This window comes from Papilio polytes, unplaced genomic scaffold (genome assembly GCF_000836215.1).
Source record: "Papilio polytes unplaced genomic scaffold, Ppol_1.0 DF824002.1, whole genome shotgun sequence".
In the NCBI taxonomy this organism is placed as follows: domain Eukaryota; kingdom Metazoa; phylum Arthropoda; class Insecta; order Lepidoptera; family Papilionidae; genus Papilio; species Papilio polytes.
In genome coordinates this window covers 237,692-251,094 of record NW_013525202.1, presented here as the reverse complement: position 1 = coordinate 251,094, position 13,403 = coordinate 237,692, and the positions used below count along the sequence as shown (strand labels likewise).

At 35.2% G+C, this 13,403-nt stretch overlaps 1 protein-coding gene across 1 annotated transcript in view; it reads right to left on the bottom strand.

The window, feature by feature from the left end:
* The window catches only part of LOC106101220 (U4/U6 small nuclear ribonucleoprotein Prp3), a 16,034-nt gene extending 3,850 nt beyond the window's left edge, over positions 1 to 12,184 (bottom strand). Inside the window, exons 1-10 of the mRNA XM_013280379.1 lie at positions 11,815 to 12,184; positions 11,465 to 11,629; positions 10,744 to 10,921; positions 9,591 to 9,777; positions 8,541 to 8,624; positions 7,871 to 7,992; positions 7,114 to 7,308; positions 5,390 to 5,517; positions 3,604 to 3,801; positions 3,240 to 3,252 (exon numbers count right to left, since the gene is read on the bottom strand). Coding sequence (XP_013135833.1) covers positions 3,240 to 3,252; positions 3,604 to 3,801; positions 5,390 to 5,517; positions 7,114 to 7,308; positions 7,871 to 7,992; positions 8,541 to 8,624; positions 9,591 to 9,777; positions 10,744 to 10,921; positions 11,465 to 11,629; positions 11,815 to 11,942 — 1,398 coding nt within the window. The 5' untranslated portion in view covers positions 11,943 to 12,184. The remainder of the gene's footprint in view (positions 1 to 3,239; positions 3,253 to 3,603; positions 3,802 to 5,389; positions 5,518 to 7,113; positions 7,309 to 7,870; positions 7,993 to 8,540; positions 8,625 to 9,590; positions 9,778 to 10,743; positions 10,922 to 11,464; positions 11,630 to 11,814) is intronic.
* Positions 12,185 to 13,403: the final 1,219 nt, after the last annotated feature.

Sequence of the window (13,403 nt, the reverse complement as noted above, 5' to 3'; positions counted from 1 at the left end):
GTGGCTCCGCTGAAAATCATCAGCTAATTTGAATCATTTTGACACCCCTAATTAGGGGCTGGCCTACTGGGGGTTGAATTCACATATATGTATCTGAATTTGTTCACTACACTTGGGAGAATTTCTGAAGTTTTTTTTACTGGAAACTCTAAAAACTAGGAGACGCCTCTGTCAATGTCAAAAATGCCATAAAAATTAAAATTTACCGAGCCACGTTATCACTGAGTAACATAGGCTATATTTTTAAATTTCTCGTGGAGTAAGACGCTAGCAAACGGCTGGTTTTATAAATTGAATAGAGACGTATATGTAGAAAACTAATTATAAGTAATATCAAGTCTCCAATGGCTAAATATTTAAAACTAACTGTTGCTTGCGACTTCGCGTGAAATTAAAAAAAAATTCCCTATGTTACTCACAGATAAATTACCTTTCTAATGGTGAAAGAATTTTTGAAATCGTCCCAGTAGTTTTGGAGTTAATTCCATACATACAAAAATACAAGTGCCACCCTTTATTAAAAGGGAAGGATTGCAACGAGAAGTGGATTTGATGGTGGAGGAGATGCATAGGAAGGGGAAATATCCTCTTTATGTGCGTCTCCTCCTCCGTTGGATAAACGTAGGTAACGCATCTGCAATTACGGATGTCTATGGGCAGCGGTCGCTTCGTCATTTTGACGGATTCAGGTGGCCGCTTGCTCGTTTGCCATCTTATGTTATAAAAAAAATCTTTCCTCTTTATATTAGTATTTAAAATTATCCATACAACTGAAATGCGTATTAAATGAAACAGGAAATTACATTAGATAAGGAATTTAAGTGTAAAAATATAGTAACCTTGCAATGTCCTTGATAATATTTCGTAAAAATAAACACATGCAAATTAAATAAATATTTGAAGATTACAATATTTACCGTGCTTACACCCTAATCATTTGTATTTTAAATATTGTAAAGATGAAAAAAATGTATTTTTGTATGTATTGAAATAACTCAAAAACTACTGGGGCAATTTTAATTCTTTCACCATTAAAAGGTACATTTTCAGTGAATACCATAAAGGACTTTAAAATTGAATCAAAAATGGTACATTCATCTCTTAAAATTATTTCTAAATATTAAATATTGTTAATCAAATATAGCAGCCAACAACAAATCCGTGATTTTACCGCAAAAGATAAACAACCGGAAATGCTGTCATCTTCATAAATATTCATATAAAACATTTACTGTAATGTCCGTTTGTATGTCTCCACTTTTAACATAAAAAAATAACTTATCACGTAAGAAAAAATAAAATAAACCTCCTATAACAACAACGAAGAAAACATTGATATTCCAAAAGGCAGCTAATCTTCAGTTTTAACTAAACATATAACTGTTACGTTTATAGAAACAATATCTTTTAACTGTACAGTTCTCTGTTAAGCTTGACACGATTTATATGAACAATCAGATTTTACAGTTAAAATACCTTTTTTTATTATATTATAGGGTGGCAAACGAGCAAGCGGCCACCTAAAACCGCTACAATGGCGAAACGACCGCTGCCCAGACATTCGCAATTGCAGATGCGTTGCCTACCCGTAGTCGACGGAGGAGACGGACATAAAGAGGATATTTCCCTTTCCTATGCGTCTCCTTCATCGTCAAATCCACTTTTCCTTCCCATCCCTTCCTCTTAAGAAAAGGGTAGCTTTACAAGGGACCAAAATTAGGCCTCCGGCACTACAGTCATGAGACGAAACAAGGAATTACTCCTACTTCTCGCCTGTCTGTGTGGTCGTGGTATTACTGGGGCGAGCCCTACAGTGCGAAGATGTTAAAGCGGGCACTACCACTGTTACTTTTAACCTATGCGGAATACAGAAAAAATCACATATAAATAAGATAGATGTAAAATAAACACATACGCGTGCAAAGACTAGCATACTAACAGACGATAAAACCAAACCGCATACAATTTAGTCTATAAATAACATTCGTCGAGTAAAGTTGTACATAATGTTACTCGAGTTATACGTAATAGCTGTTCTACTAAATATTGGTGGAAAACTTAACAATTACAATATAAAAAACCATCCGTTAGACATACGAGTTAAAAGAACTGCACAATTTGATGTTAAAATCGAAGAAAACGCTATTGGACCAAATATAATAAACAATATCGAAGACATTTATAAGGAAAATTTGAAAAATGAAATTAAATCCGAGGAAGAATCTAAAAATACCAACCAAGTTAACAACAAACTTAAGAAAAAAGAAAATTCCGGATATAAACAAAAGGTACCAGCATTAAATAATGAAATATACACGAATTATATTAAACTAAAGGAAGATAAAATTGAAAAACTCAATAAAAAAAACTTGAAAATCGAACAAAGCGACACTTCTGAATATAATCAAAAAGATGTCGTAAACGAAATTAAAACTGAAAACACAAATAAAAACAAGAAAGAACATTTAAATTTAGATAAATTGAATAAAGAAACTTCTAATTATCAAAAGAAATCGAGATATGAAATAATCAAATCACTATTCCATCGGAGAAAAAGAAACGTTAACGAGAGATTTAATAACCGTTATTATCCGAACTGGAACGCATCATTCATTATATATAATAATACAAGGTATTCCAAACCGTTTAACACGCTTAATTCAAACCAAATCACTAATTTAAATTATTACAACACAAATAAAACAAACAAACAAAATAATCATCAGACAAACATAAATTTTGGCGCTATAACTGATAGATTCCATACAAATAACGGTTATAACCAACAAAATAACATATACAACCAACCAGCAAATCCTAGTTATCAACCTATTAGAACAAATACACTAAATAATAATAAAAATACTGCTAATAATTACTATCCAATAAATAATTATAAATATCCATACAATAACCAATTTTACTATCCATATCAATACAATAATCCAACAAATTACTACAATCCAAACGAATATAACGGTAATAACGTTAACAGTTATGAAAATAACGTGTTAAATAGCGGTATAACGGTTACTTCGACGGAGAATGTTCCAGAAACTACAAGCACAACCGCACCGGTTATTTTGGAAAGCTGTGTATTGTGTCGGTCGATAGGGTGTCCGTCATTTTTTAAAAGAATAGGGTTTCTATGTGTTGATCCTAATAAAGTGAATTAACTTATAATGGTCTTTTATTTTTTCTAAACAGTTTATGCAAATTCAGTCAGATTTTGAACTAGCCATTCCAGTGCGGCTTCATCCGCATTTAATTATAAAAACATTACTTTTGACCGACTTCCCAAAAGAAGGAGGTACTCAAGTCGTCTGTATGTTTTTTTAATTTCTATTTTTTATGTGTGTTATGGCATTCAGACAGATTTTGATAATTCTTTTTTTATCCGAAAGGTAATGCAGGTGGGTCCCATATTTATGTTTGATTTTTGGAGTCATAATGTTTATATATGTCAAATTCTTAATTGCAAATGTCAAAATTATTGTTACCATAATAACCTTAATGTTGGCAGCTTGTAGTTTATGGTCCCTTTCCCACATGAAGTCATCGCGAAATAGTTTATAATTAGTAAAATAATAAGAGGTATTCAACTAACTTGGTGGTCGCAACTGTTGTGGATGTTCAACAAGATTGGTGATGGCGTCTTCATTTAAATTTTCAACAATATCATCATCACCTACATTACAAGCGTCCACTCTTTGTATGTCCGTTCTACTGTCCCCTGTAGGAGCACTTCTCTTTCTCTTCTCTTCTCTCTCTTCTGGAGTCATCAGGATTACACTATCCCACCTAGAAATAGAATATTTATACACTTTCTTTAGATAATCACATATATCATACTAATATTATAAATGCGAAAGTTTAGATGGATGTTTGTTAGTGTTTGTACCAAAAATGGCTGACCGGATTTCAATGAAATTTGGTATAGATGTAGACAATAATCTGGAAGAACACTTAGGCTATAGTCTAAATAATTTAGATTAGTTTGATAAATGACGCATATGAAGTATCGAATTCAATTTGTATGAAGGCAAATGCCGTACTTAATAGACAGGTATCGCAGTGACGAAACAAACTTGCAGCGAACTATTATGAACTATCGATATTCGGTTTAAATAATTATCGAACTCAACTAAAATTATTATTTTGTTATTAACTAATTTAGAGGACAATTCTAGTATTGATTATAGTGTAGAGAACCGATGACAGAAATAATAGTGAAATCCATTTCGATTACGTACGGCTGTAGTAGTAATAAACATTTATTTAGTCTCATTATTTGTTATGGTCATTATTAATTTGAGAAAACAGTGTTTTTTTAATTCATAAGTTATAACTATGAATCTATCGATTCCAACTTCTATGAGAGTAAAAATCGAAAATCGATAAGGTTTATGATTTTACACAACACATCCTTACTAAATTTGAAGTTTATTGTCAAACTAATCTAAATTATTTAGACACACTATACTTGCATTTTTTTCCCGCGCGGACGAAGTCACGAGCGAAAGCTAGTTTTTGAATTCATTAATACAAAGCCCTACACATACATGCTTTATCTTTCAAGCTATTAAGTGGGTAAATAAATTGGATAAAGCCCTCATGTGGAAAAGGGACAAAAACTAAAAGCTGATATCAGTTGAGTGACATAGGCTATATTTTTACTAATTATTTAGTACTAGCTTTTGCCCGCGACTTCGTCCGCGTGAATTACAAAAAGTGACTAGCCTATGTATTCTTCCAGACTATCCTTTACGTCTGTACTAAATTTCATCAAGATCCGTTTCTTCGTTTAGGCTACAAACTCTAACAAACATCCATCTAAACTTTTTTTTTCATAATATAATGTGGCAAAATCGCAAGCGGCCTGAATCCACCGAAATGTAAAGTGACCGCTGCACATACATCCGCAATTGCAGCGCTGCCTACCCTTCATTGACGGAGACGCACATAAAGAGGACATTTCCCTTTCATATGCGTCTCCACGGTCAAATACAGTTTTCCTTCCCATCCTTTCCACTTAAGAAAAGGGACTTAAATTAGGCCTCCAGCACACTCATCAGACTGTACACGGAATTGCTTCCACTTGACGCCTGTCTGTGGTCGTGGTATTGAAAGAAAGAAAGAAAGAAAGAAAGAAAGAAAGAAAGAAAGAAAGAAATGACATTTAATCCTTAGCAACAACACAATCAGAAGTAATAACAGACAAACAAACATGACGTAGAAACTAAGTAGGAGAAAAAAAAAATGTAACTAAATAAAAGATTATTAAGAGTATTGGTGGTGAGCCCTGCAGTGCTAACATGTTAAAGCACTACCACTGTTAACTTTCGCATTTATAATACTTAAGTATATATAATAACATATAAATACGTACCATTCAATATCAGGCAGACGGTCGCTATCAGGAGTATCAGCAGCGAGCAGAGCTAACTTAGTTGCTGAAGATATGCCTGTTTTCCGAGCTATCTGACTTATCTCGTTTTGCAATTTCTCTAATTGAGCCTAGAAAATACACCTTATACAATCATCATCACCAGCTCACTACGTCCCCACCGAGGGGCTCGGAGCCTACCCTAATAAGGGGTGACTAGGCCATAGTCAACTGGCCAAGTGCGGGTTGACTTCACACATATCTTTGAATTTCTTCACCGATATGCATCACACTTTCCTTCATCGTAAGAACGTCGGGTAAATGGGGATGTTTCCTAATGTTACAAATCCAAATAAAGTTATGTTTAATATTTTAAAGACAGCATTTTATAACCTATAATAACATTTAGAGACCTTGAATGTTTGTCTCAAATTAAATATAAATTAAAAACGTTGCAATATTTTTTACCCTCCATTACTCGATCTCAAACACCAATGACGTCACTTTCTCGCATATAACATGGCAGTGTGACCAACTTCAGTGAATGTCAGTGCATTTTGTAGTTATATATTTTTTTAAATGATTATAAGAATTGAGTTTGCGTGTGTTATATTATGAGGACTCCATTATTAAGTGTTTTTATATTTACGACATATTTTACGAGCAATTTTTCGATTAATATGACGAAAAAAATAGTAAAAGTTATTTGAGTAGCTAATATTCAAATTTGACAGACCGCGACGCGAGGTTTGTAAGCAAGAAAGTGACGTCATGAGGCGTTTTCGCGGTCTTTGGAGAAGTTGTTTTTAGTTAAGTGTTTTTGTAATGAAATGTTGCGTATATGATTTTATTATATATTTTTTTCATATTCAGATACGGTTTATCTACATAATAAAAGCAATTCCAAAAATTAGGAAACATCCCCATTATGTACATATGAAAATTCGAAAAATCTAAAATCACATTGGTACAGGATTCGAACCCAAGATCTGTAGACAAGTCAAGTGTTCAAACCACTGAGCCACCGACGCTCTGATAATATCTATTCAAATAATGATAAAGATCAAATTAGAATATTAAGTTTATGAGTGTTAGAAATTTGGTCCTTCGAGCAGGGAAATTAGTACCAAATTGTGCTTTTAATTCACGAAACATTTTAAATCGTGTAAACTACTATAAAATAATCGTTTAACTAAGTTTATTTTCGAACTGTGTAAATTAAAGTAACTAGTGGTGACGTCATTTTAAAAAAAGATAGATATTATTTGTTAATATTAATCAAATTAGATCACCCTTAAATCTATCAAAACAATGGTCCTTCGAGCCGACCATGCATCTTTATTTAATGTCCCTTAGGGCTAAATACATTATTCTATTCATAACGCCATACATGTCGCAGAGAATAGCACAAAATGGAGAAACGCCCTTCGAGAGAGTGCCAAGGAGAGTGGTCGTGGACCCTCAGGAATGAGGAAACGATCCGGAGAGAGAGAGGGCTAAATACTGGAATTTTAACTTAGCTTCTTAAGCGTTACAATCTGACGGACAAGATATTAATAGAATTTGGAGTTTAAGGGCCTGTTGCACTAAATTGTAAATTGTCTGCTAACAATTCAAAATGTAAAATGTGATGATAATATCGGCTTTTATTCCTTCTGACAGTGACATTAAGCTATCTGAGCCTCTATCAGCCAGATGTGGGACTGGCTCCAATTTCTATCATTTACCTTCATCCGCAGTCGTTCAGCGAGTTGCCGGAACTTGCCGGGCTCGTTGAAGCGCAGGGCGCGCCGCGTGCGCACCGCTGGCTTGCTGTCCACGCGCTCGTCGTACCACGCCGCGCTGGCCGCTGGCACGCTGGACACCGCGCCACTGGACAACTGCGCTTTGAACTCCTCGCGACGTAACGCACGGATATTTGCCTGGAATTTATATATACTAATATTATCTTCCTGTTTATTCTACTTCTGCAGGCAACAGGTTTTCTTCCTCCATAAATTTTGTACAACTCAGTCACTCCCTTCTTGATTTCGACAGTGGTAGTGCCCTCTTTAACATGTTAGCACTGCAGGGCTCGCCCCAGCAATACCACGACCACACAGACAGGCGTCAAGTGGAAGCAATTCCGCGTTTCATTTGACGAGTGTGGTGCCGGAGGCCTAATTTTAGTCTCTTTCTCTTTACCACCCTTAAGAGGAAAGTATGGGAAGGAAAAGTGTATTTGACGGTGGAGAAGCATAGGAAGGGGAAATGTCCTCTTTATGTCCATCTCCGTCAATGAAGGGTAGGCAGCGCTGCAATTGCGGATATCTATGCGCAGCGGTCGCTTTCCATTTCGGTGGATTCAGGGTGCTTGCGAGTTTGCCATCTTATATAATAAAAAACACATTCCATCTCTTTCTACTTACTATACTAATATCGTAAAACCTAGATATAAATATAGATTTGGTGAAAAAAAATTCATGCTCGAAGGACCATATTTACCTTAAGGGTGGGAGCGACGTGTGTGAGTTGCACCCTCTTGCCGCTGGTGTCGACGGTGCGCCCCTCGCGGTCCAAGATAAGGGGCGCAGGCCCCGAATTACCTGCCGCCGCTAGGGCTCCGCCTGGAGACACACAAGTACAGTTTATAGACACATCTATACTATTTTTTTTTTAAATAAGGTGGCAAAAGAGCAAGCGGCCGCCTGAAATCACCAAAATGGCGAAGCGACCGCTGCCCATAGACATCCACAATTGAAGATGCGTTGCCTACCCTTATACGACGGAGGAGGAGACGCACATAAAGAAGATATTTCCCCTTCCTGTGCATCTTCTCCACCGTCAAATCCACTTCCTCTTTAATTTTCTCGTTTTTATTGTTTTTGATTTTTTAAAGGCAAAATCGGGAGCAACAGTTAGTATATTATAATTATGTACTGTGTTTGATAAAAAAGATTGGGTGTCGCCAGAATACGCAAAGGGAGGTTTACCAGTCTAGATAATAGAAAATTGTAAACCCCCCTCCCCCCCCCCGACCCTTCAGATCGAGGTATACCACGATTTGTGAGAAAGCGTAGACAACGTATCTGTTTTTAAAAATATCTATAAACACTATATTGAGAAATTGTTTAATTAAAAATTCAATATTGTTAGAAATTTGAATATAATATACCTGCCAACTTCCTCTGTATCCTGGCTTGTAATTCAGCAATCTTCCTCTGCTTCTCCAACTCCTCTTGACTCAAATGGGCAACAGCTGTCAAACATCATATTAATATTGTAAACTAGCTTTCACCCGTGACTTCGCCAGCGTGGAATTAAAAAAAAATGTGTAGCCTATGTATTTTTCCAGACTACCCTCTACATCTATGACGAATTTCATCAAAATCCGTTCAATTTTTTTAGGCTACAAACTCTAACAAACATCCATCCATCTAAACTTTCGCATTTATAATATTAGTATAAAGTATGATCTGAAAATTTAGATATATGTTAGAGTTAAATTCATCATAGACTAACTGTTCTCCTACGGCTTCATCTGCATCAAATTATGAAAATTTCATTTTATTGTTTACATTTGTCAAATTATCAATAGCAAATGTCAAAATGACATGACATAATCTTGGCAATCTTGCTTCCTTCATGTTGGCAACGACTTATGGTCTCTTTTCCACATTAGTGTTTTTATCCATAATATTTACCCCCTTAGTTTAATAGTGTGAAAATATAGTCTAAAGCATGACGTAAGTGTAGGGCTTTTTATTAAAAAAAGATTTATTCAAAAATAAGCTGTAATTGCTGTCATCTTAGGCAACAAAGAAGTGTGTGTTTACGCTTTATTATAATAGTATAGATGTAGAGGATAATCTGGCACATAGGATACTTACTTTTGTTTTTAATAACAGGCGGACGAAGTCGTGGGCAAAAGCTAGTAATTACAAATGCGAAAATTTAGATAAATGTCGTAGCCAAAACTGCATATAACCATATTAGTGGTACCAAAAATCAGCTAACAAGCTACCGGGCTTAGATATTTGGTATCTTGCATCGGTAGATTACTACTAAGTTAATACTCTTAGTAACAGGTTGAAAATAGTGGCAAAAGTAGGTTTGGAACTTTAAAATTTCACGCGGACGAAGTCGCGGGCAACAGCTAGTGCTAAACACAATAACACTACTAAGCAATATATACGCTAACACAGTTTGATTAGAAATAACTCACATGGTCTGGAATACAACACAGGTTTAATAACACTCGGGGGTGGTATCGCATTATTCTGCTGCATTTGGACCTTCAGCTGCTGTGCGGCCGCCACCGCCGCGTTCACACTCGGTCTCTGCTCACCCTTCATCGCTAACAAGGCGCGCTTACGCTCTTCTATCTCCTTCTGCGCGTTTGCCATCATCAACTGGAATAGACAGGTTATATAACATACTTTGCCTGCATGAAATTAAAAAATATAGCCTAGGAGCTTTCGCTCGCGACTCTGTCCGCGTAGGATTAAAAAAAAACAAAAGTGTGTAGCCTATGTGTTCTTCCGGACTATCCTCTACATCTATATCAAATTTTATCAAAATCCGTTCAGTCGTTTAGGCTACAAACTCTAACATCCATCCATCCATCTAAACTTTCGAATTTATAATATTAGTATGAAGCATGATGTTACTCACATACAAATTACCTTTCTAACGGTGAAAGAATTTTTAAAATCCGACCAGTAGTTTTTGAATTATTTCAATAAATATAAAAATAGAAGTTTTTTCTTTATATTAATACTAGCTTTCGCGACTCCGTCCGCGTGGAATTAAAATAAAACAAAACTGAGTGCCCTATGTGTTCTTCCAGACTATCCGATACGTCTATGCCAAATTTCATTAAAATCCGTTCAGTTTTTTAGGCTACAAACTCTAACAAACATCCATCCATCTAAACTTTCGTATTTATAATATTAGTATGAATGAAGTATGAAAGATTTGAAAAGATTATATTTTTGGATTTTTGTACTTATTGAAATAACACCAAAACTATCGGGGCAATTATATAAATTCTTTCACCATTAGAAAGGTAACTTATCTGAGTAACATAGGCTATATTATGTATTATTTCTTAGTTTCACGCAGGCGAAGTCGCGAACAGCGCGCTAGTATTATAATAAAGCAAAAATACAATACTACATGCTGGATGCATGGATGTCAGCAATCACATAATATTTTTGAATAATTAACTCTCTTTAATAAAAACCCCTACATTTACATGCTTTAGGCTATATATTTTCATGCTATTAAACATAGGAGTTTGATAAAATACAGTTTTTTATAATGTTGCGGATGTAATAGCAAGGGAGTTAGTTTTAAGTAATATAAATTAAAAATACCTTAATTTTATCCGCACTGAGTCCTGCCATCTTCGATCCAACCGTCTCCCCTTCAGGTAGAATGATTGGCAACTCCATTCCATTACCAACTAACATCTCATTGTCTTTCTCTTCTCTTTCCTTCTCACTCTTAGACTCACGCTTCTCTTCTTTGATCTCTTTCTCATCATGCCTTGACCTGGAAAATGTAGATTTACAAGTAATTAATGCTTATGTAGAAACAAATTGAATTTTTATGAAAGATAAGTGGTAGTGCTCGCTTTAACATCTTAGCACTGCAGGGCTATCACACCCAGTGTAATACCACAACCACACAAGACAGGCATAAAATGGAAGCAATTCCATGTTTCGTCTGATGAGTGTGGTTCCGAAGGCCTCATTTAAGTCCCTATCTCTTTACCTCCCTTTTCTTATAAGGAGAGGATGCGAAGGGGAAGTGAATTTGACGGTGGAGATGCATAGGAAGGGGAAATATCCTTTTTATGTGCGTCCTTCGTTGTTTAAGGGTAGGCAATGCATATGCAATTGAGGATGTCTATGGGTAGCGGTCTACCTCTAACGGTGTACACTCATAACTAATGTTCTCCTTGTAACATGCAATTCAGCCCTCCTCATAACATGCCCCCATGCTAACCTTATACTCCTTACCTTCATTACCATTAAGGCTACTCTCAAACTTGAACTCACATAACTAATACTTAATTTTATTATTGGTTATTACCTTTTAGATTCCCTGTCTTTATCACTTGATTCATATTTTCTCTTTGATGTCTTAGGATTGGATATTAGTTCCTGTGCCAAAGCCAGCACTTTATCTGCTAACTTATTGGCTTTCTTTGAATCAATATGAGATGAGATTTTGTCTATGATCTTCCTCCGTTCATAGCTGAAAAAGATATTATCTTAATATACTTTATGGTTTATCTGTAAGTCTGATATTAAATATAGAATTAACGTTATTGTAAATAACTAAATTAAAGCTACTATGATATAATTTTGACGTATTTTCGTCGTAAACGATATAGAATTATAGACTTTAAATAGCTCATGATAAAACTTAGATTCGAATACCCATTGGTCAAGCAAGACGCCACTGTTGATAATAATGAACTATCAGATTTTCCAATTGTCCGGTAAATCGCACGATCTAACGACGAGCGCAAGTCGTCTACTTCCCGTCTAGATAGCTGCAACGCCATCTCTCCAACAATTACCAAGATTTAAGTATAATTTGTTAATTTTGAGGTTATACTGCAGGTTCCACAATAAATCACAAATCGCACAATCACAGTGATGGAACCCTCGATTTAACCAGATCGATTACTGCTGTTGCTTCATTTCACAATGATTATGTATTTTTAAATATGTTTTGTAAATATAAGCGACATTTGTCGTTTGACGTAAGTTATAGACAATAGGAATTTACTCCACACAAACTTTATAAATTTGACATAAGCGAAAGTTGCAGCTACATCTATTGAACTACCCTGATCCCCATTGAAGGTTGAATGAAATTAGTTCCTCAAAATGACATAGATGTCACTACATGGTATAATCTATTTGTGCCAATATCAACATTTAAGTTTTTATTTTTTAATTATTAAGTTAAAATAGTCAACAAGACATTGACACTCTTACGATGGATGGATGGATGTTTATTAGCGTTTGTAGCCTAAACGGTTGAAATTTGGCACAGGTTTAGAGCATAGTCTGGAAGAACACATAGGCTAATATTTATCCCGGCAATAGTTACGGTTCCAGTGGTATTCATTAATTTAATTTTTTAATGTTAACTCGATCATACTGCAACGGTTTAACCTATCTTACTGAAATTTGGCACAGATATAAAACAAAGTCTGGAGTATGGAATAAGGTTCATCTCCGAGAAATGTCCAGTTCCCTAGGGATACGTAGCTTTTTGTTATTTATATAGTTCGTATGTTTTATATTACCACGGAGACGAAGTCGCTTGCAAAAATTAGTATTTATACAAAAATGTAATAAAATGGTATAAATTGATGGTTTTGGTCCATCTGGAATATAAGGCTTTGTGTATCTCGTGTGTGATTTCCTTCTGACTTCTGCGATTTCAAAGTTTTGTGAGAAAAAAGTACGCACGATATGGTACGTACGTTACGTTAGGTCTGTTTAAGTATTGTGCGGAAAGACGCTTATTTAATGTGCGATATGGACACTTTTCATATTTAAGTTTTTGTGTGAAAGTTGTTGTTTTTTTAACTCCACCTTGTTCCCACGCAGGTAATATAACAACGATGTGTAAAGTGCGGCAGTGTCTTAAATCATTTTAATTTCGAAGGGCATAATATATCAAAAATTCATTACGAGAATAAAACGATTGATGAACTATCGTACAGGCTAAGTATAGACGAGGTAAAATTGATACGGATATTGTAAATATTTAGTGTATGGGGTTGAAATATAGATGGCGCTAGCTGCTTTGTTAACAAATAATCTATGACACCGCATAATATACTGTCCTTTTTTTTTCTATGTTTATAGTACTCTTTGGGTACAATATACGGACTGGAGTTTGTTTGGCTTGTTGTTGAGCTTGAGATTTAATTAATTTTGAGTGAATATAATGCCAGCCACATAATTATAATACTATCTATATCTATCTATTCTCAGTAATCTTTAAT